Source organism: Lepidochelys olivacea, assembly GCF_965140295.1.
Source record: "Lepidochelys olivacea isolate rLepOli2 genome assembly, chromosome: 9".
NCBI lineage: Eukaryota > Metazoa > Chordata > Testudines > Cheloniidae > Lepidochelys > Lepidochelys olivacea.
This window is the reverse complement of record NC_140419.1, coordinates 98,443,911-98,468,448: the sequence shown is the minus strand read 5'-3', so window position 1 is coordinate 98,468,448 and position 24,538 is coordinate 98,443,911. Positions and strand designations below refer to the sequence as shown.

The window sequence follows — 24,538 nt, the reverse complement described above, 5'->3', positions numbered from 1 at the left end:
CAAAAATGAGCAAATGCCAGAATTAAAGTTATCTGTGCAATCCTAATTCTGACCTCTTGTGTATATGCATGTTCACAGTCATCTTTAATTACATGAGCACATGCTGTCTTTTCCACAGGACCCCACCCTCATTCAGGATGGATGGTGCTCAGGGTATGAATCAGGGTTGTATGGTTAATGAGGCTGCTATCTCTAGGTGCCCTGCTAATCCCAGTCTCCCCCACAAACCACCTTGGCTCCTCATCCCAGGCCCAGTCCACAGCCCCCCTCGGTGTCTTACCCCATTGTCATCTGCCGCCCCTAGGTTGAGATCTTCATCCCTCTAAGCTCCAGTGTGGCTGCCGCCTCCTTCTATTCCTCCTTGCCTGGGTGCCAGCAGGGGGCACTGTGCTTAGGACAGATGGCATCTTTAGCAAATGTAACTGAAAAGCTCTAACAACCTTTTATTGAGCATGTGTGTGTTGAAATTTTTAGAGGCTCATAAATTGGCAAGATTTGGGTGTTTCTTCACAGGGACAGCAAGAGGCATATCCTGGACACTGTGGAATCTGCTGCCAAATTTCAAGCCTCTGCTCCAAAGCCTGGGGACACTAGAGCTTCTCAGTGAAATGGTTGGAAAACAATTTAACATTGGGAAAAACAGTGTATTTTCCACTATCCTCAATCCGAGAAATGACTAGACTGTGTTTGCTGACATTTTCCAAAAATTACTCAGCCTGATGGAGACACCCTTCGAAAATTACAGCTCAAACTGTTAAAATCTGGCAAAATTATATAAGCAACTCAAAACAGGGTTTTATAAATAGAAATGCCAGGCAACCTTAACTATAGGTAGCACAGCCTGCTGCACCTGCAATAACCGACCCTCTGCTGAACTCTGTTGGTCCCAGACTGATAAAACCATCACGGATTTTAGAAACCTAGAAGTGGTTGTGTCCTTCACTTTGTAGAGGCCAAGGATTGAATGGGCATGGAGACTTCTCATCCCTAGAGCAGGTCTCTCCATGTCAGAGGTGAAGCAGAGTGGGGGAAACTTGGATGGTTCGCAATTCTTCTATGGAGAGAGTAAGTGCGTCTTCAGAGCTCAGTTTAACCAGAAACCCCCTAAGCCAAAGTTTTATCCTACTCATGCAGGAAATATATGGGCATAACCAACATCAGCAATTTGACTGCTGCGACCTTCATATGGTCACGCTCTGGCCGGCTGGTGTAGTACAGGAGCAGCATTGTGTACTGACACATGGGTTTGTGAGGCTAGGAGAAGATGCTAATTCCTGAATCTTGTTGCACTGGTGTCTGTTTCCAAGGAAATGGACTTGCCCAGCTTTCTGTTTGAATATAAATTCATATCCAAACTTCTTCCTTCATTGACCCTTTCAGTGAATTGTATAAATCCACCCAAGGGAAAGCCTTATACAGCTTGCAAACATGCTGGGAGGCATTCTAGATTATTTCAGTAACAGTTTCACTAATAACATGTGTGGTAGGAGCACACGAGTGGTCACTGAGTGTTCTGTGGCTACACATCAAACCTGCTTCTCCTGTAGGAGATTCCCCTAGGGGTTGTCCTGCCAGGATCTGTGTGTTACTGGATTGACAGGGAGTCATTCCACTTTTGCTCAACCCAGAAGTTTTAATTTCCAAAGGTAAGTGGAGCTGGTGGCCGGGTCCCGGGGGGACATGTAACTGATTAGTCCCTCAGCCCATAGCTGGGCTTAATGAGCCTTCCACTTGTTACTGCAGCTAAAACTCAATCAAGGATCCTTGTAATCTACCGCATTAGCTCTGCTAGGTGAGTCAGACTGGAGCCTTGTTCTGGTCAAACCGCAGGGAGCTCTGGTGCGCTTGCCTCTGCAGGAAGATATCTTATGTAACCCTTCTGCCTGTCAGAGTTGGCAGCAACAAGGGCCGGGTTCAGTATCTAGGGGTTCCACTCCAATAACAAAATGCAAAACCGGCTCGAGCCCCCACCCAGTGACCTGGGACAAATATATACCACCCCCGCTGGGCGCCTCCAAGAGGCGATACTTCCCCTCTCGCAAGCACATAGTCCAAGAGTAGCAAAAAGACTTTTAATAACAGAGAGAAACAATGTGGCATTATGTTGGGGAAACACCACCAACAGGATTCGTAACACAACCCATGAGCAAAACCCACCCCAAGCAAATTGGGGCATGTCCTTTCCCTTTGGTTCGAAGTCCCAAAAGTCCAATGACCCAAAAGTCTCTGTCCTTAGTCACGGCGGCCCCAGAGTTCAAAAGTTTATCTCAGAGTTTTACCTCCCACCCTGAGTGGAGATTGAGGGGGGGTGTAAGGGGCACTGTACACGGTCCAACACTGATGGCCCCACCTCTCCATGGGGCTCCGCTCCGCTCGCCGTCCCGCAAACTGCTCTGCTCCACCAGCCGCTCTGCTCGCCGTCCCGCAAACTGCTCCACCATACAGCTTCAGGCTCCCCCGCTACTTAACACAACACTCAGTGATTCCAGCTCTTGGCAATTCCAGCTCTTTGGTGATTCCAACTTGTAGTAGGGGAGCCTCAGTGCTGGTGCACCGTTATCCCAAAGTGAGCTTAGCAGCCTGTAACTAGACTCCTAATGGAGTCAAAATTAGCTCTGATATTCCACAGTGGAGAGAGGAGGAAGTGCAATTAGCATGTAAGGCCCTCACCAGGGACCCCCATGCCACCAAGTATTAAAACCTGTTCCCAGCCCCCCCCCCCCTATTCACAGAGTTTTGGAACCCATGACCCTTGCCTAGCGAGTGCTACTTAGTTGATGGCGAGTCCCTCCATCATAACAAAAGGCCAAGTGCAGTTCCACTGTCCTTGATTCCCATAATCAGTGTAATAACAATTTATTCTTCCTGCCCCAATAACAGAGACACTGGGGATCCCACAGCAGCCAAAGTGACTATTTGGGCAACTATGGCCTCTTTCTAGGGGGGGTGGGTGTGCCTATGCAAATGAGATCAGCCCCTGAAGTTCTTTTCCACAACTTGCCACACCTCACCACCTGTTGTCAGGGTGGAGCTCATCCTGACTCTGCTTACACTTACAATGAAGAGCACGGCCTGCAGGCACCCAGCTGTGCTGTGGTCAGATCTAAGCAGAGTGGAGTTGGTTTAGTCACGGAATGGGATAGTTCTTAGGGACACAGTGCGGGTGATACAGAAATTGGCTCTCTTCTCTCTGAGTCGTTACAAAGCTGCTGAATTTTTTTGGGTGAGATATAAAGTTCCAGTCCTGAGTATTGTGGTAGTCAAATATCCCCTGGCACTTCTCTCAAGCAGAAAGTGTTACATCCAATGTCTTGGTCAAACAGAAACTTAGGTACAGTAATTGCATCATTGGGGATCCCAAGTTGCTAAATGACTCTCGTTCAGATTTGCTCAGGTTACTAGTGAAAACATGACTTTTGGAACCCTGTGATCTGAAAGTCAAGCTGGGTTTTCTCTGCCTGGCCCATCATCCCCAGTAACAGACCTTCTGCAGGCCAGCCTCTGCCCTCAGCTGCTTTGAACGAATCCAGAGCGTATTACTGTTTGCTGCAGGGTTTGTTGGTGCCCTTGGGTGGCATGCAGACACCCTGCCTGTCTGGGCTGCTGGAAGGCAATGTGTGTCAGGGGAGGCACAACTCCTCCTGCGGCTCCCCAAAGCTCAGTGGGAGCATGCAACTACAGCCCTGGCAAGGGTTCAGCCTGCTGTCCCCTGTGAGCCCAGCCAGCTCCATGGTGTAGTGCAGAAGGAGGTGGAGTTGTAGTCCTGCCCTATAGGGCTGTAGCCACTGTGGAACAGGAAGCCTGAGAAAGGAGGACTCCTTTTACCCTGCCCTCCAATCCCTCGGTCGGTGCCGGGGCACATTCTGGGCTCTGGTTGTCATTGGAGCAGGCCATCCTGGGCCTGCATGTTGTCCGGCATGTCTGGCAGCGCACAGTGTTACCCATGCCCACGATTTGATTGCACTCTGTGATGGCGTGCCAGGAGTCGAGAGCTGACCCAGCACTCTGCTCCTTAGGGGACCAGCTATCCCCCTGGAGTGGACTTCACTGGGAGATGGGTGCTCAATGGCTTAATTAGGCTGGAGGCTGCTGAGCTAATGAGAATGATCTGCCCATCAGCGGGACACAGGTAAAGGCAAGGAAAGAAGTGCAAGAGAAGAAGGCTGGCAGGGGATACAGGATTAGGAGAACTTTCTCCTTCCTCCCTGGAGAGTGGGCTATGGGGGAAGTTTATGTCCACTTGTATGTTGTTGTACAAGGCTGTCCTGATGGAGGGGACCTAATAAATAACATGCTGGTGATTATCAACATGGAAGGTGTCCAGCCTGTTTGTGGTCATCCGAAGGCAGAGAGTGGAGCCCTGTCACACGCTCTCATGTCACGCCATGTTTTCTTAAAAGCCCTGTCTCCTGAAGGCATTGGATTAAGCAAGAATCGTGGCTTTCTTCTGAAAAAAGTAAGTTTCCAGGCCTCACGGTTGCAGAGAAAAGTTTGAAACGGGGGCCTGCGTTGAAGCTAGAGGCTCAGAAGCCGGAAGGCAAATGAAAGAACACCACATTTATTTATTTATTTTAAAATCTCATGATTTTTTTAGGGTGGTGGTTTTTGGTGATTTTCAATGCTTGGGATTGGCAGTGCTGTGTCTGCTGTACCCGAGCCCTGCAGGTCAACCCTCCTCATGCACCATCCTGCAGACTTACATCCCGAAGTCGAAAGGCTGCCCAGAGGCACAGCTATTCCTGAATCTGTTCCGGACACAGTATCTAGGCCAGCACTTCGCAGAGTTCCATTCTCGTGCTCCAGAACTGTGCACTGAGGCGCATTAACTAACGATGCACTTTAAGCAATAAAAATAAACTATTTTAAAGCGTGTATCATATAGAGCTGAGAATATTTTCAGCAGACTCGTCCTAACCACACAGACCATGAGCTGTACCAAGTGGCTCTGCTGCAAGATGAACACTACTATTTGTTCTTTTTCAGTCTTTATAAAAGAGCCATTGGAAAGACAGAGTGGACTGGAAATCGAGAGAACTTGACTCTCTTGGTTCCACTGCTGACTTGGGGCCTGATGCAAAGAATTACATCAATAGGTGTTGGATCCAGTCTTGCAGTTTGACTCTGGGTAGGTCACTTAAATCAGAGGCTTGCCTCTTGTTGCCTCAGTGTCCAGCTCTGAACAATAAGGGTGAAAATATGGCCCTTCATCATGGGAGCATGTTCACAATTCAAGCAGTTCAGTTCGAGATCCTTGAGTGGAAGGAAACAATGACAAAAATATCAAGATGATCAACTAAAAGGAAAATCTTAATGCTCTTTCTGGGCTTTGTCTTATGTAGGCCTAGAGCAGTGGGGTGGGTTGTGTGTGGTCACAGGGATGGACAGTCCACCTGCTACCATGAGGAGAATTCTTAGGGGAGAAAAGTAACTGTAATACAAATTAACAGGTGTCAAATACACTGTCTTACATGAGTGTTCTCAGTAACTAGCAAAAAGAAAAGGAGTACTTGTGGCACCTTAGAAACTAGTAACTAGAAATCTCTTGATTTAGGGTGGGTTTGCAGGGTAGTGCTTCCCTCTGCCCCACACATAGAATCATAGAATAGAATCTTAGAATATCAGGGTTGGAAGGGACCTCAGGGGGCCATCTAGTCTAACCCCCTGCTCAAGGCAGGACTGATCCCCAATTAAATCATCCCAGCCAGGGCTTTGTCAAGCCTGACCGTAAAAACTTCTAAGGAAGGAGATTCCACCATCTCCCTAGGTAATGCATTCCAGTGTTTCACCACCCTCCTAGTGAAAAAGTTTTTCCTAATATCCAACTTAAATCTCCCCCACTGCAACTTGAGACCATTACTCCTTGTTCTGTCATCTGCTACCACTGAGAACAGTCTAGAGCCATCCTCTTTGGAACCCCCTTTCAGGTAGTTGAAAGCAGCTATCAAATCCCCCCTCATTCTTCTCTTCCGCAGACTAAACATCCCCAGTTCCCTCAGCCTCTCCTCATAAGTCATGTGTTCTAGTCCCCTAATCATTTTTGTTGCCCTCCGCTGGACTCTTTCCAATTTTTCCCCATCCTTCTTGTAGTGTGGGGCCCAAAACAGGACACAGTACTCCAGATGAGGCCTCGCCAGTGTCGAATAGAGGGGAACGATCACATCCCTCGATCTGCTGGCAATGCCCCTACTTATACATCCCAAAATGCCATTGGCCTTCTTGGCAACAAGGGCACACTTTTGACTCATATCCAGCTTCTCGTCCACTGTCACCCCTAGGTCCTTTTCTGCAGAACTGCTGCCCAGCCATTCGGTCCCTAGTCTGTAGCGGCGCATTGGATTCTTCCGTCCTAAGTGCAGGACTCTGCACTTGTCCTTGTTGAACCTCATCAGATTTCTTTTGGCCCAATCCTCCAATTTATCTAGGTCCCTCTGTATCCTATCCCTACCCTCCAGCGTATCTACCTCTCCTCCCAGTTTAGTGTCATCTGCAAACTTGCTGAGGGTGCAATCCACACCATCCTTCAGATCATTTATGAAGATATTGAACAAAACCGGCCCCAGGACCAACCCTTGGGGCACTCCACTTGATACTGGCTGCCAACTAGACATGGAGCCATTGATCACTACCCGTTGAGCCCAACAATCTAGCCAGCTTTCTATCCACCTTATAGTCCATTCATCCAGCCCATACTTCTTTACTTGCTGGCAAGAATACTGTGGGAGACCATGTCAAAAGCTTTGTTAAAGTCAAGGAACAACACATCCACTGCTTTCCCTTCATCTACATGCTCTGCTTTATTTGGCAAGAAGCTTTCCTGGCTTTGGTTCTCTTATCCAAGCCCGAAATAGAAAAGAGGGATTGAACAAAAACTTGGATGCACAAAGCAGCATCTGATTTATAGCCCCCACTCAAATCTCCATGTCAGTTGGCTATCAGCAACCAGTCAAAGGTTTGCAATGTCCACAACAGGTGGAGTGAAAGTGTGCTTGGAAGGGGTTTGGGAGCAGAGCAGGTGGTGGCATGGAAGTAAAATGGGACTATCTCCGCTGGCTGGGGGCAGAGTCCTGACAATATTCCCGTGGAGTAAAACAGATGGATAGGCGCTTACACGTCCCCCTCTTTCCATGTCTGCTATTTTTCCACTTTTCACCCTCTTTACTTCCAGTGTCCCGCTGGCCCATTCCATCCTTAATTCTAGTCACTTCCCATCCCTGTTCGGCTTCCCTCCCTTTTCCTTTGTTCTTATGTTTTTATTCTCCCTCGCCCCAGGGCTTCAAGTGGTCTGAAAAAAGTAGAGAGGAGGTCTACCATAATCTGGAAGTAGCAGATTGTTGGTGAAACAGTTCTTAAAGTGCATCCCTCAGCAGTCTGGCTCAACTTTTACTTACTTATTTATTTTGCTGGCTCCTTGCAGCCCCTCCCACACTATCCCCTTTAAGCACTGAGTCTCCCACATTCATATCTAGGTTCTTAGATGGCATCTGACTATATAGTGTCTTCGCACCGTATATACATTAATGAACTTATTCCCAGTCTTCCTGTACCTCCGGCATATCTGGTTCTAAAAGCATCCCATTTATCTGTCTTGGGTGCCTTCTGACTCTCTTCACACAGTCGGCCACAATCTGGATCTAGTGCTCGGGGTGGGATTGGAGGTCAGGGAAGTGTCATGGGCTGATCATTGCCTTTTGCGATGGGAGGTGGAGCACACCTGTCCTGCAGATGTGAAGGAGCTGTAGTGTAGGGAGGCCCTCCCTAGCTGGCTGGAGCCTGAGGAATTCCAGATGGCTCAGAGGAAGAATGTAGTCTAACCCACAGACTGCTATTTGTGGTTTACTACAGCTGTACAAACATCTGTACAGCAACTGGCTTTGCTCCCATGTGTCACCATGGCTTATGTATGGCTTTCTACAGATGAACGCAGATGGCTGGGGTGCACTGGGGTGGATAGCTAGGATTGAATCGGATTGAGTGCAGCATTTATAAGTTTTATAGTGCACTGTGGCTGTGGAGGAGGCAAAGAAATGCAGTTTTGCCTTTGCTGTATCATCCACAAGGTCTCCTGCAGCAGGACTTGGCCTGGGTGGTTTTGGCCTGGTGAGTCTGCGCTGCCTCTGATCTGTTACGGAGTCCAGTCCTCATTCTCGGGAGGAGTTTTCATGATGCTTTGTGGCTAACACCACTCAGAGCTGGATTGATCTGGCTTCTTCCATGGAGACACTACCATGGTGTGTCCGCGACAGGACAAGGCTAGTTCTTGTGCTTGAGCCTCTGTCAGTCTGTTCACTGAGGCTCCAGAAGTGCTAGGGGTGTTTTGTGCCACACCCTTTGGAGTTGGGTACATGTTCTCCTGGCTGGGGAAGGCCAGCGGGGAGGTGCTGGCTTCTCTTTTGGTGGGTTTGCTCATGGCTTCCTCCTGGGATTGGGCTGTGTGCCCACTGGCTGTGGAGTACCTCTTGTACGACTCTGGTTAAGGAACCACCACTTGACACTGTCTGTTTTACCCATTACTGAGCTGCCTCACTCATGTCGTTTTTGGGGAAGGTCATTGAGAAGGTGGTGGTAGGTCACCACTGACAGTTTCCGAGTCATCCTGGTTATGTGGGTTCAGACTGCGGTTGGGGGTAGGCACCGCATTGGCTTCTGGGGTTGATGATCTCCTAGCACTGGATGAGAACAGGGAAGGCGTCACTGCTGATTCTGTGGGATTGGTCAGCCTCCTTTGAATCTGCTGACCATGAGGTTTTGTTGGGATGCTTGCAGTTCCTGGTAGGGCTGGGTAAGTTACTCTTGAGTGGTTCTGTTCAGCCCTTTCTGGGAGTGACCAAAAGGAAGTTTGGGGCAATTTTTCCTCCACTCTGGAAGTCCGTGCAGGGCACAGCAGAGCTTGGTTTTGTCCCTTCTCCCCCTGCTCAAGGCCATAGGGAGAGTCAGTCAGGACCCCTGGCTAGCAGTGAGCTCAACATACTGATGGAAGTCAGTGTTTCCATCACATCGAAACTGGCTGGGGCCGTGGAAGGAATCACCCAGCATTTGATGGCCTTGCAGAATGGACGAGGGTGGGCTGGCTGTGAGAACTGTGCTGCTCCCGTCACCTTTTGGGTGGAGTTCAAGGGGCCTATCTTATACATCCTAGACTGGTTTGGGGCCCAGTGACTGGAGGTACCCCACTGATGCAGCTGAGATTAGCAGAGATGCCCTAGCTGGAGCTTCTTCCATTCAAGTGAGGGGGAGCTGCTGGCAGAGCGATTCCCATGAGGGCTCCATGACCCTGAAAACCCTTCCCTCTTCCGGAACCCGGTCCCTTCACCTTCCAGGCATGCTGCAACGTTCATCTTTCACTGCAGCTGTAAAAGGGATGTGAGGGGAGGACTGAAAACTGAAGGGATGTTTCCCATGAGATCTTTGGCTGAAAGGTGTGTTTTCTCTTGTGGGCGAGAATAAATTGGCTTTTGTGGCATTGGCAATTTGAATAAAAACATCGCATCGAAACATTTTTTGTTTCAATTCTGTGAGTACATTTTGGGAGCCACCAAGCCCTGTGCAAACTCTCTCTTAAATGTTCACTGCCTGGAATGACAACCCTCAGGCACCTTTACTGCACCTGCCCTCTGCTGTCACAGATGATTCCAAATCAGGGGGCAGAATTCCAAAACCTAGCTGGAGGGAAGTGAAACGATTATGGGGCAGTATGCGATGGGAGGAGGCTGAATTTGTCCAGGAGTCCAAGTCATCGGTGTATCCTTCTTTGTTTATCAGTCACTTCACAGTACTGTGTATAGCGCAGTCAACATACATGGAGCTTTAAAGTAAAATGTTACTCTGAAATGTAGGCATGATGTCCTGCCACCTCTCTATATTTATTGCTGCTCAGTTGTCTCTCATGATGGTGACTAATAGTTCATCAATGCCTGGCTATCTCCTATTTAAGTGACTGTTTCTGTCTTGTCGAGTGACAGATGGACATGTGAGAAGCCTGAAGCTGCTCGGGCCTTTTCTGGCAGGATGATTCAGGTCAAGAAAATACTCTGGAAAACACAATGTTGAATCACTCTTTATTCAGGTACATGACACGATCCCTTCATCATGCTGCCTGCTCAACAGCCACCGTGCTGATAAAATGTTCACTTTGGGGGACTGTCTCTTTGTGTAACTCCTGTAGTAGCTGAAAAAATAAAGAAATCGAGGACTAAACTACCAATGTTAAAAATGGTAGCGCAGCTCAAATCCTCATCCTCAGTCCTCATCCTGGCCAGCAGACTAGTGCCTAACGCTACAGGTTTCAACGCTTCCTGAATTCAGCAAGACAGGATCAATACACAGAAGGAGAAAGAAGTGCCTGGGGCTGGAGGTGAACTCAGAACTCCTGTACCGTGAATTCCGGCTCCTGATTGCTTTGGGACGTAAGAACCTGCGTCCACTGCCCTTCGAAATTCTGCTGGTACTTGATTCTCCTGGCAGAATTGATAGGGAACTCAGGTTGGGCTGGCTGCTCCACTTTCAGTGTAAACTCCGGTGTCTCCCTGGAGCTTAGCACAATGTGGCCTTCTGGGCTCGGTGACGATCTACATAACAATAACAGTACTGCTGTTACTACCAGACAGTGCCCGAATAGCAGTACATGAGGTGGGAAGGGGTCTCGGTGATCACTGGGGGCGAAACACTGCTCTGGAGTGAAGTGTGAAGTTGCCTAAGGCCATAGAATCATAGCCTTGAAAGAGACCTCAGGGATCATCTGCTCTAACCCCCTGCTAAGACGCAGGATTGACTGTGTCTAAACCACCCAAGACAGGGGGCTCTCCAGCCTCCTTTTGGAAACCTCCAGTAAAGGAGCTTCCACAATCTCCCGAGGCGTCTGTTCCATTGTCCTGCTGTTCTTACAGTTTGGAAGTTTTTCCTGAGATTTAATCTGTATCTGCTATGCTGTCATTTGAACCCTTGTCCTGCCCTCTGTGGTAAGAGAGAACAACTTTTCTCCATCTTTTTTTATGGCAGCCTTTCAAGTATTTGAAAATCGCAATCATTTTCCCCCTCAACCTCCTCTTTTCCAGCTAACCATATCCAGTTCCTTCAGCCGTTGCTCATATGGCTTGCAGTCCATCCCTTTGATTATCTTTGTCAGTCGCCTCTGGCCCATGTCTCCACATCCTTTCTATACGTTGGTGACCAAAATGAGACACAGCACTCCAGGTTAGGCCTGACCAGCACCGAATAGAGCACTACTGTCACCTCCCTACGATTTGCATGCTCTGCCTCTGTGCAGGCAACCTAAAATTGCATTTGCTTTTTTTTGCAACAGCATCGCATTGCTGACCCATGTTGAGTGATCCCACACAACAGCTCCTTCTCAGCAGTGCTGCTGCCGAGCCGGTTCTCCCCCACTCTGTATTTGGTTTTTCTTCCCTCAGTGTAGCACCTGACATTTGTCTTTGTTGAATTTCATTTTGTTGTCTATTGCCCAGTTATGCTAGGACTACCAACCAGGAAACCAGCTGGGCCACCACCTCTGGAGTGAGGGAGCTGTGCTCCAGACCATGTTATCCTGTATTGTGCCACAGAAGAGGCGGCATATCCGGGGAGGGGGTCATGTGGGGTCACATATCCACCCCCCCCCCCAAGATTTGGTGCTTGGCTTGTATTGAGCATGCTCCCCCCCTCCCCCCCATATCGGTAGGCATGGGTCGTCTCTGTGCCACATGGTGATAACTTGAAATTTATGGGCTTACTATTATACACTGTGTTGAAAACTACACTCCTGGGATGAAGAAAAGGAGTACTTGTGGCACCTTAGAGACTAACCAATTTATTTGAGCATGAGCTTTCGTGAGCTCACGAAAGCTCATGCTCAAATAAATTGGTTAGTCTCTAAGGTGCCACAAGTACTCCTTTTCTTTTTGCGAATACAGACTAACACGGCTGTTACTCTGACTCCTGGGATGAAATCCTATGGCCTGCTGAAGTGAATGGCAAAACTCCTATCGACTTCAGTGGGGCCAGGATTCCACCCATTCTGTTCTCCGAACCTCTGCCTGTCCCTTTCTCCCTATTTGTCCTCTTCTCCCTCTCCATTGTGTGTGTCTGGGTGCAAAATACACTCTCACACCCTCACAGTCTCTCTAGTATACCTACAGAACGCTTACATGTGTACGTAATGCTTGTCCCTTCCCATTCATGAATCTCTTCACTCCCATTGAAATGCAGCCATCTCTGGGGTGGAACGTGATAGCTGTTTAAACATTGCACAAGAATGTTACACAGCTCTTTAGGCCAGGAAATGAAGAATACCAAATCTGTTTGAAATTACAGAGGATATTTTAGGGAGGCTGTAATTACTCAAGCTGGAATGTGGCGAGAACCACCAGCACTCACATATCCTAGGGGGTGTGGTATGCCAGAGAGTTACTGAAACAGTAACAAGAATGGTTATCCATGTGAACACCACAGACCTTGCCAAAACGATCCGCTATGTATACTGTTTATATAAAAGGAGACTGTCTCAGTTAAAAATGCCAGTTCTGATTCCTGCGGCCTTGTGAACCACGATAACAGTTTGTTAGAGTTTGATACGTTGCGTGGGAGAATTTTCTTAGCCAGAGCATTTTAGTTTCTTCTGAACAATCTGCTGGATCAACAATAAGTGGATTGGCTGTTTTTGCCATTCTGGAAATTAATGTTTTCAAAAATGGTCGTTTCAAGGCATCTTACACAACTTTTAGATGTAAATGACAGTTGTGAAGGAGGCTGGTTATGATACTGTATCTTTGCAGTGTGGAAGCTCCCGGGCAGAGGAGAGCTGACTGGTGTGACTATTATATGCATTGTTGTGGTACTTGGCCAACCTTCCTGTAGTTAAAATAGGTGACTTTCCAGATGTTTGCAGCACACCTAACATCAATACCGACACTGATCCTTAGAACTTTCTATTCCAATTGCTGTGCAAAGTGCAGGGGCCACAGAGATGGGCCTTGTTGAAAAGAATTGCAACATTAGCTCCCTGATACTCACAACTTCCTCTGAGTAGGTGAGAGCGGAAAGTTGAGCTCGAGAGGTTAACAGACTTTCCCACGGCCCCGCAGTCAGTCAGTGTCGTAAACAGGATTAGAATTCAGGAGTTCCTGGCTTCCAGCCCTGAGCTCAGACCACCAATGACCCTGTCTGTCTGCCATGCCTGGAAACAAACAGCTGTTCCTGTGGTGTTAGGGAAGCTGCTAACATAGCTTCCTGCCACTTCACACTGTAAACTAGTGGGTAATACTTGAGAAACGGGGCTTATTATAAAGACAGTAGAAGGCCAGCCTCAGCTGTGATTGTGAAAACTAATTGCATTAAGTTATGCAGGATTTTAAATACCAGAAGTAAATCTTCAGTGCATGTGAATTCCCCCTATTTGTGCCCTACTCACTGTTTAGGGGCCTTGGGTTCTGGCATGCCGAACTGTGGTTTTCCCCTTGACCTAGCAGAGCAGCTGATGGGGGTCTAAGAATGGCATTTTTAACTCATTCTGTTTTTTTAGCTGGACCCTAAATATTTTGCAGTCAGCCCTTTTTTTTTTTTTAAATAAAGAGCAGCTCAGAATTAGTATAACTGAGACAGCACTGTCCCAAACCATCTGGGTCTATACATGAGGTTAACATGTTGTAACAGTTGTAAGCTAGTTTTCAAGCCAAGGCCAAACTGTACTTTAGCAGAGAGGTCAAGTTCCTATGGTGCTTCTCTGCCTTTAAAACTAATTTGGATGCTGAACTAGTTGTGCAGGTATTTATATGTTGTTTATGGTACTTTCACCAGATCCTATTCTTCTCCCTTGGATCACCTAAAATGGTAAGAATTTTTGACTGGGATTAATCTGTGATCTCTGGGGAGGGGACAAGTGCGGGTGGGTCTTTCTGTATTAATAGCCTCCCCTTAAATGTATGTTATCAAACGAGACACATTCTTATCAGCCGAGAAACTCTGAACTGAGTTGTCTAAGGGCCTGCCTGTGAATTTGTTCCCGTAATAATGGCTTACCACAGACATTCAGGTAAAATGGAAATAGCATAGACTATTTAATAAGTGCCAGTCTTGTGTTTAAAATACCTTTATATTGTGCAACTTGCTTTGATAGCAGGATATTGTATCATAGAAGCGATTCTTTATTTAGTACATTCTTAGTGGTTTGAACGATTGGCAAGCTGTAATTAATGATAACCATTTGGGATTGTAACAATAGAAGTTATTACACTGTGTAGCCAAAGATATTGTTGATTAAGCTCTTTTGAAATGGTTTTAAATAGTAAATGCTTTGTTATACAGTGCAGTGGGAAGCCTGTGGTTCGACTGTGATTTTAGTAAAGCTATCAAATGATCCTCAGATTTGGGACGGGAGGGTGGGGAATGGCTTGTGGATATTTACTATGGAATGTGCTGGCTTTGTCATTATCATTGGTAGTAGGGGAAATGTACAGTAGCGGAGAAAGGAGGGAGGTAGAAAATATAACCATAGATGGGTTGCTACACTTCAGGGGAAGGATTGTGGTTACTATGCATTTCTTCTCTGTGTTCGTGGTAGCCTCCTTGATCAAACAGAGAGACCGTCTGCATTAGCAAGAAAGAGTAGGGTTCTCTCTCCCATGTACATTGATGGGAGTTAAGCAAGCATGTTTAGTGTGTACCCCTTAGCATACACCTATTTCATGGCTTATGGTCTGATGTGAGGAGGTCACTGAAAATGCCCTACATAAACCGACTGTTTGGGATTTTGATGGATGTTAGACATTTTAATAATTCGGTCAATTTCCTCAAGTTAACTGATTTTTTTTAACAGTCCAATGCCTTGTTACCTCCACAGCCTAAAGATGACAACTGCTTTTACCGTTCTGACTCTCATCGCAAGTTGCTCTGCTCTGAGAATATGTTGTATTCTCAGTTTGTAGCCCAGGTCCTGCTGACACCAATCTGAACTGCACACATGGAACAAGTGGAGTTCACAGCCCTTGAGGGTTAATTTGATGAGAATAAAAGATCCTTTCAAAATTAGAGGGGAAAGGTATGGAATGTAGCCCTGTCCATGCCCAGATTCTCAGGTGTCTTTTGTGTAATATGTGTACAATATTCCTACAGAACGGAGTATTGGTCCTTCTAATCTTTTTTCATTACAGTAAAAATTAATGTAGGTGGTGTCACTTGAAGCACCTCTGAGTTAATAGAGCCACACATTTCATTTAGATCTTAGCAAGACGTTCATATTTTGTTAACTAGCAACTTATTATTAAAACACACCCTCAATAGTGAATACGGCTCCAAGAATGCCAAGTGTTACCATATGGTAGGTTCTTCTTACTGGTCTTGTGGACAAGAGACACTGGTGTGGGACTCAAGAGATCTGGCTTCAGTTTTCTGCTCTGCCACAGATTCCCTGCGTGACTGTGAGCAAGCAGCTTAGACCCTAATCCTGTAAGTGCTTGTGCATCTCAGGAGCCCCATTAACTTCAGTGGGGCTTCTCACATGTCGAAAGTTAAGAGTTTGCAGGATTATGGCCTCAAATCACTCTGCCTCAGATCCCCATCTGTAAACCTGGGTTACTAGCACTTCCCTACCCCAGAGATGTTTCAGAGTAACAGCCGTGTTAGTCTGTATTCGCAAAAAGAAAAGGAGGACTTGTGGCACCTTAGAGACTGACCAATTTATTTGAGCATAAGCTTTCGTGAGCTACAGCTCACTTCATCGAATGCATACTGTGGAAAGTGTAGAAGATCTTTTTATACACACAAAGCATGAAAAAATACCTCCCCCCACCCCACTCTCCTGCTGGTAATAGCTTATCTAAAGTGATCAGTCTCCTTACAATGTGTATGATGATCAAGTTGGGCCATTTCTAGCACAAATCCCACCCCCCCACCCCCCCAGAAGTTCTTGTTAAACCCTGGATTTGTGCTGGAAATGGCCCACCTTGATTATCATACACATTGTAAGGAGAGTGGTCACTTTAGATAAGCTGTTACCAGCAGGAGAGTGGGTTTGTGTGTGTGTATGGGGTGTGTGTGAGAGAACCTGGATTTGTGCTGGAAATGGCCCAACTTGATTATCATACACATTGTAAGGAGAGTGATCACTTTAGATAAGCTATTACCAGCAGGAGAGTGGGGTGAGGGGAGGTATTTTTTCATACTTTGTGTGTATAAAAAGATCTTCTACACTTTCCAGAGTATGCATCCGATGAAGTGAGCTGTAGCTCACGAAAGCTTATGCTCAAATAAATTGGTTAGTCTCTAAGGTGCCACAAGTACTCCTTTTCTTTCTACCCCAGAGAGGTGCTGTGAGGGTCCATTGTTATACCTGTGAGGTGCTCAGATGCTGTGGTGATGGGGCTGCATAGATACTGCAAAATGCGTCAGGAACTTGCAGTAGCCCATGTCTTAATAAAAGCACCTCTCATATATCAACATAGTAGCTTGTAGATTGTGCTGGGTGAGAGCACACACACTAAAGCTTTGCAATGGAAGAACGTTGCTCTTGGTTAATCTCCTTGCACAAATGAACCTTAACCTTTTCTCTCTCTTTCCGGTTTGCCAGGGGTACGCACCACCAGCCTGCAATCCCCTTTTACAAGAGGTGCTATTAACTTCATGCCTCATGACTGATGAAGGGAAGGGTCCTTCTTTTTAAGTGTAGTCATTTGGCACCTTTGCGGTTTAGAGCAGACCAGATGGCATTGCATGAAGGGATCCAGAGTACAGTGACTGAGATCCCACACCTGGGGCCAGATCCTCAGCTGCCATACCTCAGCCTCGCTCTATTGCGGTCACTGAAGCTGCACTGATTTACACTAGCATCAAAAGAAAACACCCTCCTCTACCTGAGAATACTGTTTGCAGTGTTGTTATAGCTGTGCTGGCCCCAGGATATTAGAGACACATGGCAAGTGAGGTAATAGCCTTTGTTGGACCAACTGCTGTTGGTGGAAGCTTTTGAGTTTCACAGAGCTCTTCTTCAGCCTCCTTTGAGTGCCTCAAGTTATAACAGGAGTTCAAGATATCCAGTGACACCTGTAATCCCCTTTTTGTTACGCTTCCAAGAGCTCAGTCTTCACTGGGAGCAGCAGCACCGATTTTCCTAAAGCAGCTCCAGAAATGAACTCCCTCTCGAGCTAGGGATTGAGTTCCCAGCAGCTCTGGTCGTGCTCCCTGGTGAACTTGGCTACTGTTCCAAAGAGCTCTGTGAAGCTTGAAAGCTTGTCTCTTCCATCAACAGAAGCTGGCAGTAAAAGAACTGAGACTATGTCTGTAATGTATCAACGTACTAATAGAAGGTTAGTAGGTTAAGGTCTCGTCTTCCTTCCTAAGTGGCAAACAGGTTAATAAAGTTTAAGCACAGTTTCCCTATTCACTTTTACAGCCCAGCCTTTGAGTTCCTGTATAAAGCTTTATCGCATTTGTACATGCTCCCTGGAGACATTAACACACAGCCTATGCGAAGTGCTCTGCTTATCGGTTATGCTTAAGTTTCATTTGTTAAATATGTTCTGCAAATCATTGCTATGATGTGTTGCTTTATATAGCCCGACTGAATTCCAGGTAATCAAGCTGGAGGCCACAAAAGTCAGGAAAACGAGTTTTCTTACGTTTGGGGGGAGAGGGAGGGCCTCCCAGATGTGTTTAGAAATTAATGTTCACAGAGAGAAGTTGATTATTCAGTCCTGGATATTGTGTATTGCTCGCAGATAGAGCTGGATCAAGCGTGTCATTCTAAGCAGTGTTTATTTGCATGAATGAAATCGTCCTTGCATCCAATTTCAAGCGACGTTGTAAGTAGTGCTTTTTGGCTTTGTGTCCTTTGGAGAGAACATATTAAGAAATATAGAGTTGTTTACCAGATTGTAGAATTATTACTGACCATAAAGCCAAACAGAAAGCTCACCCTGGAAGTTGAGGCATGCTTAGCACAGTGCCTAAGCCCTGGTCTACACTAGGACTTTAGGTCGAATTTAGCAGCGTTAAATCGATGTAAACCTGCACCCGTCCACACGATGAAGCCCTTTATTTCGACTTAAAGGGCTCTTAAAATCGATTTCCTTACTCCACCCCTGACAAGTGGATTAGCACTTAAATCGGCCTTGCTGGATCGAATTTGGGGTACTGTGGACACAATTCGACGGTATTGGCCTCTGGGAGCTATCCCAGAGTGCTCCATTGTGACTGCTCTGGACAGCACTCTCAACTCAGATGCACGATTGTTTGCCATTGCTCTGATGCAGGGAGGGGCGACTGACGACACGGCTTACAGGGTTGGCTTACAGGGAGCTAAAATCAACAAAGGGGGTGGCTTTACATCAAGGAGTATTTCAGGCAGGACTTCACGGAGGGTTCCGATAAGAAATGGTGCACCTAAGTTATTGTTCTTATTGGAACAAGGAGGTTAGTCTGGCCTCTGATTGATACATGGCTAGATTTAACTTGCTGCACCTTCTCTGTGAGTGACTGCAGTGTGACCTAGAGGAATGAATCCCCTAGACAGGGGGCGGGGGGCGGAGTTTTCAAATGAGTACAAAACAAATCTGGTCTATTTCTTGTTTTGATCCACTCCATCTATCTTTTACATCTTTGGCTGGCAGCAGACGGTGCAGAAGGACTGCATGCCATCCACATCTCATGGCTGCTCGGCAGAAGATGGTACAATAACAGCTAGCCATCCTCATCTCTTGCCTGCCTGGCAGAAGATGATGCAATAGGACTGCTAGCAATCCATATCACCTGCCTGCTCACCATAAGATGGTTCAATAGGACTGACTGCAGGAATAAAGAGAATGACCTGGTCAAGTCACTCCAAATTTAGTCCCTGCGCCCATGTCTGCCCAGGCACTCCTGATCGACCTCACACAGGCGACCAGGAGCACCTCGGACGTGACGATGACGGCTACCAGTCCTATTGCACCGTCTGCTGCCACAAGGCAATGGGTTGCTGCTGCTGTGTAGCAATGCAGTACCGCGTCTGCCAGCACCCAGGAGACATACGGTGACAGTGAGCTGAGCGGGCTCCATGCTTGCCGTGGTATGGTGTCTGCACTGGTAACTCAAGAAAAAAGGCACGAAACGATTGTCTGCCCTTGCTTTCACGGAGGGAGGGAGGGAAGGAGGGGCCTGACGATATGTACCCAGAACCACCTGCGACAATGTTTTAGCCCCATCAGGCCTTGGGATCTCAACCCAGAAGTCCAATGGGCAGCGGAGACTGCGGGAACTGTAGGATAGCTACCCACAGTGCAACGCTCCGGAAGTCGACTTTAGCCTTGGTACTGTGGAAGCGCTCCGCCGAGTTAATGCACTTAATGCACTTAGAGCATTTTCTGTGGGGACACACACACTCGAATATATAAAACCGATTTCTAAAAAACCGACTTCTATAAATTCGACCTTATTTCGTAGTGTAGACATACCCTAAGACATTCTAGAGGGTGAAAAGGATTGGTGTGTGTGAACTGAGGGATGACTTTGGAAAAGGAGCAGAAGCTCTTTTTGCATAATCAGCTAATTGACACCTTTTTGGTCAGATAGATTTACAGCTGAATTGTAACTTGTTTTCACATAAGTTTGCTGACATGGGATAAGGTCATTGGTGTGGCCTGCTGCCCTGCAGCAGTAGCCCAGCTCACCAGGGAGTGAGGTCAAGGCATTGCATTGCCATAGCTGCTGGGAACTCAATCCCTTGTTTAAGATGGAGTTCGTTTCTGGAGCTGCTTTAGGAAAATCGGTGCTGCTGCTCCCAGTGAAGTCTGAGCTCTTGGAAGAGTAACAAAAAGAGGATTACAAGTGTCATGGGATATCTTGGACTTTTGTTATTACTTGAGGCTCTCAAGGGAGTTCGAGGAGTTGGCACGTAATGCAGTAAATCCTCCTCTGGCAGTTCACACGCCCAACACCTACACTTAGCTTATCCTGCGCCTCATGGAGATCAGCCCAGGCGGGAAAGTCATTCCAGTCTGGTTGTTGCTTGTGCCTGTTTCTTCAGAGTTTCCCAATCAGTATTTCCTTCCCTCAGTGACTGGTTATATGTAAAGCTGAAGGATAATATGGATCCCAGTATATTCTGATGATGCATGTGTGATACTTTTGAAGTTAAACAATGCTGCTCAAACTCCCTTCATCTAGACACCATGGTCAGGGAAAAATTAGCTTGTAGAACAGTTACATCCAAAGAAGACACGTTCAGGGTTATTTCAAGCTCGAACACATGCACCACACTGTCTTGCTCTTGAAGGACGTGCTGCACCTGTAACATTACTGTATCCCTTGGTTAGTGCTTGCTTTGACGTGGGGAGAGCTGCTTTGCATTGCTGTAGAATGCAGGTTGCCCTGGCATTGGTCCACACTGTACACTGGAGAGCTGCTGAGCAACTTGTGTAATGCAACTGTGTAAAGCTGCACGCTGAAATAAAGCCAGGTGAAGGAAGACAGAGCCCAGGAGAGAGGGGGAATCCTGATATTTCCATATATCCATGTTGGGTTTGCTATCGATGACATGGGATTACTTTCCAGACAACAGGGCCATGTCAGGGTTGAAGTACCTGGAAGTTTGGGCAAGTTCAGTGGTAGGGATTGTAATAGGGGCAAGTGACCAAGGGGCTGCAAATCTCTCTTCTCCAGAATAATGAACTGCTGCGGCTGCTGCCGAGTCTCCAGTTGAGTAAGGGGCGGGGTAGAGGTGGGGTGTCAGGTCATCCATGCTGTGGCACTGTGCCTCCTCCCTGAGCCCACCAGCTCCGTGACAGCCTTGGAGCTATGCTGTTGGGGACTCCCTTGGCCCACACTGGCCCCTAGGGAGCTGGGGACTCCATGGAAAAGGTCATACGGCCTCGGGATTGGCCCAGTTCCACACAGAGAGGGGGGATGGCTGGCTCCATGGCAGCACCCCCTCTCCTGCTGAACCCTGCCGTCGCCTTCCCTTCGCAGGAATAGCAGGTGGACAGTGTATTTTCCCCTCTGGGCCCCTCTAGCTTTCACTCCCTCCCCTTGGAGTGTACTTGGCCTCCACGGAGAGGTCTGTGAGGGGTTTGGGAGGGGAAGGGATGGCTCTGCAGAAGTGGCTGGGCTTCTGTGTGTGCACAGGGGATGTGCTCCATATGCAGACTGGGAATGCTCCAGGCCATAATTAGTCCCTCTATTTACAAAAAATTGAACCCTCTGGTAGCTAGAATCTGGCAGGAGTTGTGTGCTGGCTCCTTTGCTTTTGGTGCTGTGTTTATCTTTTGCAGACACTAAAGCCGGGACGGTGGCATTGTTGTCTGTTGTTTGCACGTGATGCATTCAGGTGCAGCGACGCGGTTGCAAGGAAGGGCCATAGGTTTGTAGTGATGTCGTCTTGCTCAAGGGGATCATAAAACTAAGATGAAGAAATGTTCCAATGCTGCCTGCCCTGGACTACGCTTAATTCAATTTCTTTAAAATAAATCCTGTTCGGCTGACAAAGCTGTACATATTTGGCCATGGTCCACATGGTTCCCATATTTCTCATCAGTTTGCATGTTTCAGAAATGATACACATGTGGCTCTTGGCTCAGTTCCAGGATGTGCATGGGCTCGAAGCTGCATTGTCAACAAGAAAGCGTTGTCCCTCTGACCTTGGCAAGGCAGTGTTTCCAGACAGGAAAACTGGCCTGGGTCCCAAAAGAAATCTGTTCGCCCAGCTGCTTGGGCTTTATTTTATTAAAATGGAAAGAGAACAGAGACAGTGGACGCTGTCTTCTAGTCTCTGCCATTGACTCACTGTGCCACGCCCATCTCTCGCTGGGCGCCCGCTCACCTCCCCTCTCGAACACAGGAGGGGCTGTCTGATGGGAATACGCGGAGCGCGCGTCTGGGTCATGTGTGTTCTAGATTGGTCAGTGGGGTTGCACAGGTGTGACTGGGAGCAGTATGTTACCCAAAGCTGGAGGAGCCCAGAAACCAAACAGGAGACAAAAAGGAGGTTTTCTTCCTCTTGAAAACCGAGGCAGCACCAATGGGTGCAAGTCCCCACTCCTTTCCCCTTCCATGTTAATAACATCAGAAGAAACTGAATCCAGCGTGACCCGATGGTCACCTACACAAACGTCCGGCTCATGGCAAGTCACTGAGCCCAAGCAGGGAGCATCAGGTGAGGATGGAAGGAAACAGCAGGAAGGAAACAGCAGGTTCACCTCCACAGAGCCCCTCCGGAGCTTGGCAGCCAATGAGCGTTCCTTTCAACTCTGCATTGTCTCCTTTGGTGAGGAAAGTAATTTTTGCTGCCAACTGGTTTGTAGTTAATGAGACACAACAGAGGGGGGAGGGGTAGCTCAGTGGTTTGAGCATTGGCCTGCTAAACCCAGGGTTGTGAGTTCAATCCTTGTAGGGAGCCATTTAGGGATCTGGGGCAAAAATTGGGGATTGGTCCTGCTTTGAGCAGGGGGTTGGACTAGATGGCCTCCTGAGGTCCCTTCCAACCCTGATCTTCTATGATTCTATGAAACCAACCTGCTGGTGTTAACTTGATGTTGATGAATCATAGAATCATAGAATATCAGGGTTGGAAGGGACCCCTGAAGGTCATCTAGTCCAATCCCCTGCTCGAAGCAGGACCAATTCCCAGTTAAATCATCCCAGCCAGGGCTTTGTCAAGCCTGACCTTAAAAACCTCTAAGGAAGGAGATTCTACCACCTCCCTAGGTAACGTATTCCAGTGTTTCACCACCCTCTTAGTGAAAAAGTTTTTCCTAATATCCAATCTAAACCTCCCCCACTGCAACTTGAGACCATTACTCCTCGTTCTGTCATCTGCTACCATTGAGAACAGTCTAGAGCCATCCTCTTTGGAACCCCCTTTCAGGTAGTTGAAAGCAGCTATCAAATCCCCCCTCATTCTTCTCTTCTGCAGGCTAAACAATCCCAGCTCCCTCAGCCTCTCCTCATAAGTCATGTGTTCTAGACCCCTAATCATTTTTGTTGCCCTTCGCTGGACTCTCTCCAATTTATCCACATCCTTCTTGTAGTGTGGGGCCCAAAACTGGACACAGTACTCCAGATGAGGCCTCACCAATGTCGAATAGAGGGGAATGATCACGTCCCTCGATCTGCTCGCTATGCCCCTACTTATACATCCCAAAATGCCATTGGCCTTCTTGGCAACAAGGGCACACTGCTGACTCATATCCAGCTTCTCGTCCACTGTCACCCCTAGGTCCTTTTCCGTAGAACTGCTGCCTAGCCATTCGGTCCCTAGTCTGTAGCGGTGTATTGGATTCTTCCGTCCTAGGCTAGGCTAGGGCCTGCTCCTGCTCCCACTGAAACCAAAGGCAATGCCCCTATTGACCTCAGTAGACCAGGATTCAGGCCCTTAGCTTGTAATTTCTGATAGTGCTGTTAGTGGAAACTTACCAGTCGCTTGGGACTGGCGAGTGGCTAAAGAGAAAGGAGCAGAAAACAAGTCCTCTAGCTGTCGAAGCACTGTCGTCTGCTGCCATCAGAGCACTTCAGAAATAAATAGCCAGGGTCAAAGGGACTCCTGCTGCCTGATGGCCATGGAAACTCAACCGCCTTGAAGGCTTGCACCAATCTGAGAAGTTTGCCTACCTCTTCTGCACCTACCTACCCCTGTGGGCCCAGTCTGTGACCCAGAATAGGAGCAAAGAAGCCATAAGGGAAGCCGAGTCTGTCCCAGTTCCTGCACATGGCATTGAATTTCATGAGACAAAGGGTTAAGGCAGGCTGTGCAACCAAAAACATCAATCAAAAGCCCAATCGCTGTTTTTCAAAGAGTAACTCAGGCTAGGAAGGTCTGACGCTTCACTGCGGTAATAGAAGGCTGCAGAGCTCACCACAGTAATAGCAGCCAATGCATTTGCCTGGCACTGTTGCCATTTCTTTGAATTTATGCACATTATGTAACCCTATCCCACTGGAATTGGTTCAGTAGATGAGCTGTGGCAGAATTGGCACTGGGAACGCGAATGTAAACTTCTAGTATCGGGTGCCTTTTTCTTCAAAGAGGTAATTTCAGAGTATGGTAAATTAGCAGGACCAAAGCTTGAATCTCTTGAGGGTTACTAGGGTGCCCATCACCATCGTTTGTAAGGGCTTCCTGGGCAAAGTAGAGCTGCATAGTGGGGTCCCTAAGGGTCTGTCTACACTGCATATGGGAGCCAGCCTCCCAGGCCAGGTTCAGGGACGTGTGCTAGCAGAGGTCATGCTAGTGTGCTGTAGATGTTGCCTTGACATTGTGGCTTGGGCTGAGCTCGGGCTGTCAAGCCCCCCACCCAGACCTGAGAGCCCAAGCTCCACCCCAGCCGTAGCATCTGCTGAGTGATTTTTAGTGTGCGAGGGTGAGTCCTGCTAGCACCAGTCTGAGGACCCGGCCTGGGAGGCTTGCTCCTAGCTGCGGTGTAGACATTCTCTAATGGACTTCATGGAGTCTCTCTTCCCTGGTAAGAACTTAGGAACACCCAGGCTGGATCAGACCTGGGGGCCATCTAATCCAGTCTCCTGTCTCCAGCAGGGCCCAAGTGCTCAGAGGAAGGTGCCAGACACTCTGCCTCCCAGGTTAGGG

At 47.7% G+C, this 24,538-nt stretch overlaps 1 protein-coding gene across 4 annotated transcripts in view; it reads left to right on the top strand.

The window, feature by feature from the left end:
* Positions 1-24,538, top strand: part of FHL1 (four and a half LIM domains 1) — a 64,503-nt gene that overhangs the window by 26,372 nt on the left and 13,593 nt on the right. Inside the window, exon 1 of one of the 4 annotated variants that reach the window (XM_084638858.1) lies at positions 13,663-13,821. The exons of 1 other annotated variant lie outside the window; for it this stretch is intronic. Coding sequence is in view for 1 of the 3 variants with exons in the window: in XM_084638856.1 (XP_084494982.1) it covers positions 14,002-14,023 (22 nt within the window). In the remaining 2 variants the exon portion in view is untranslated. Of the gene's footprint in view, positions 1-13,662; positions 13,822-13,938; positions 14,024-17,768; positions 17,787-24,538 lie in introns of those variants that run through there. 2 more of the 4 variants (XM_084638856.1, XM_084638855.1) reach the window with 2 other exon arrangements.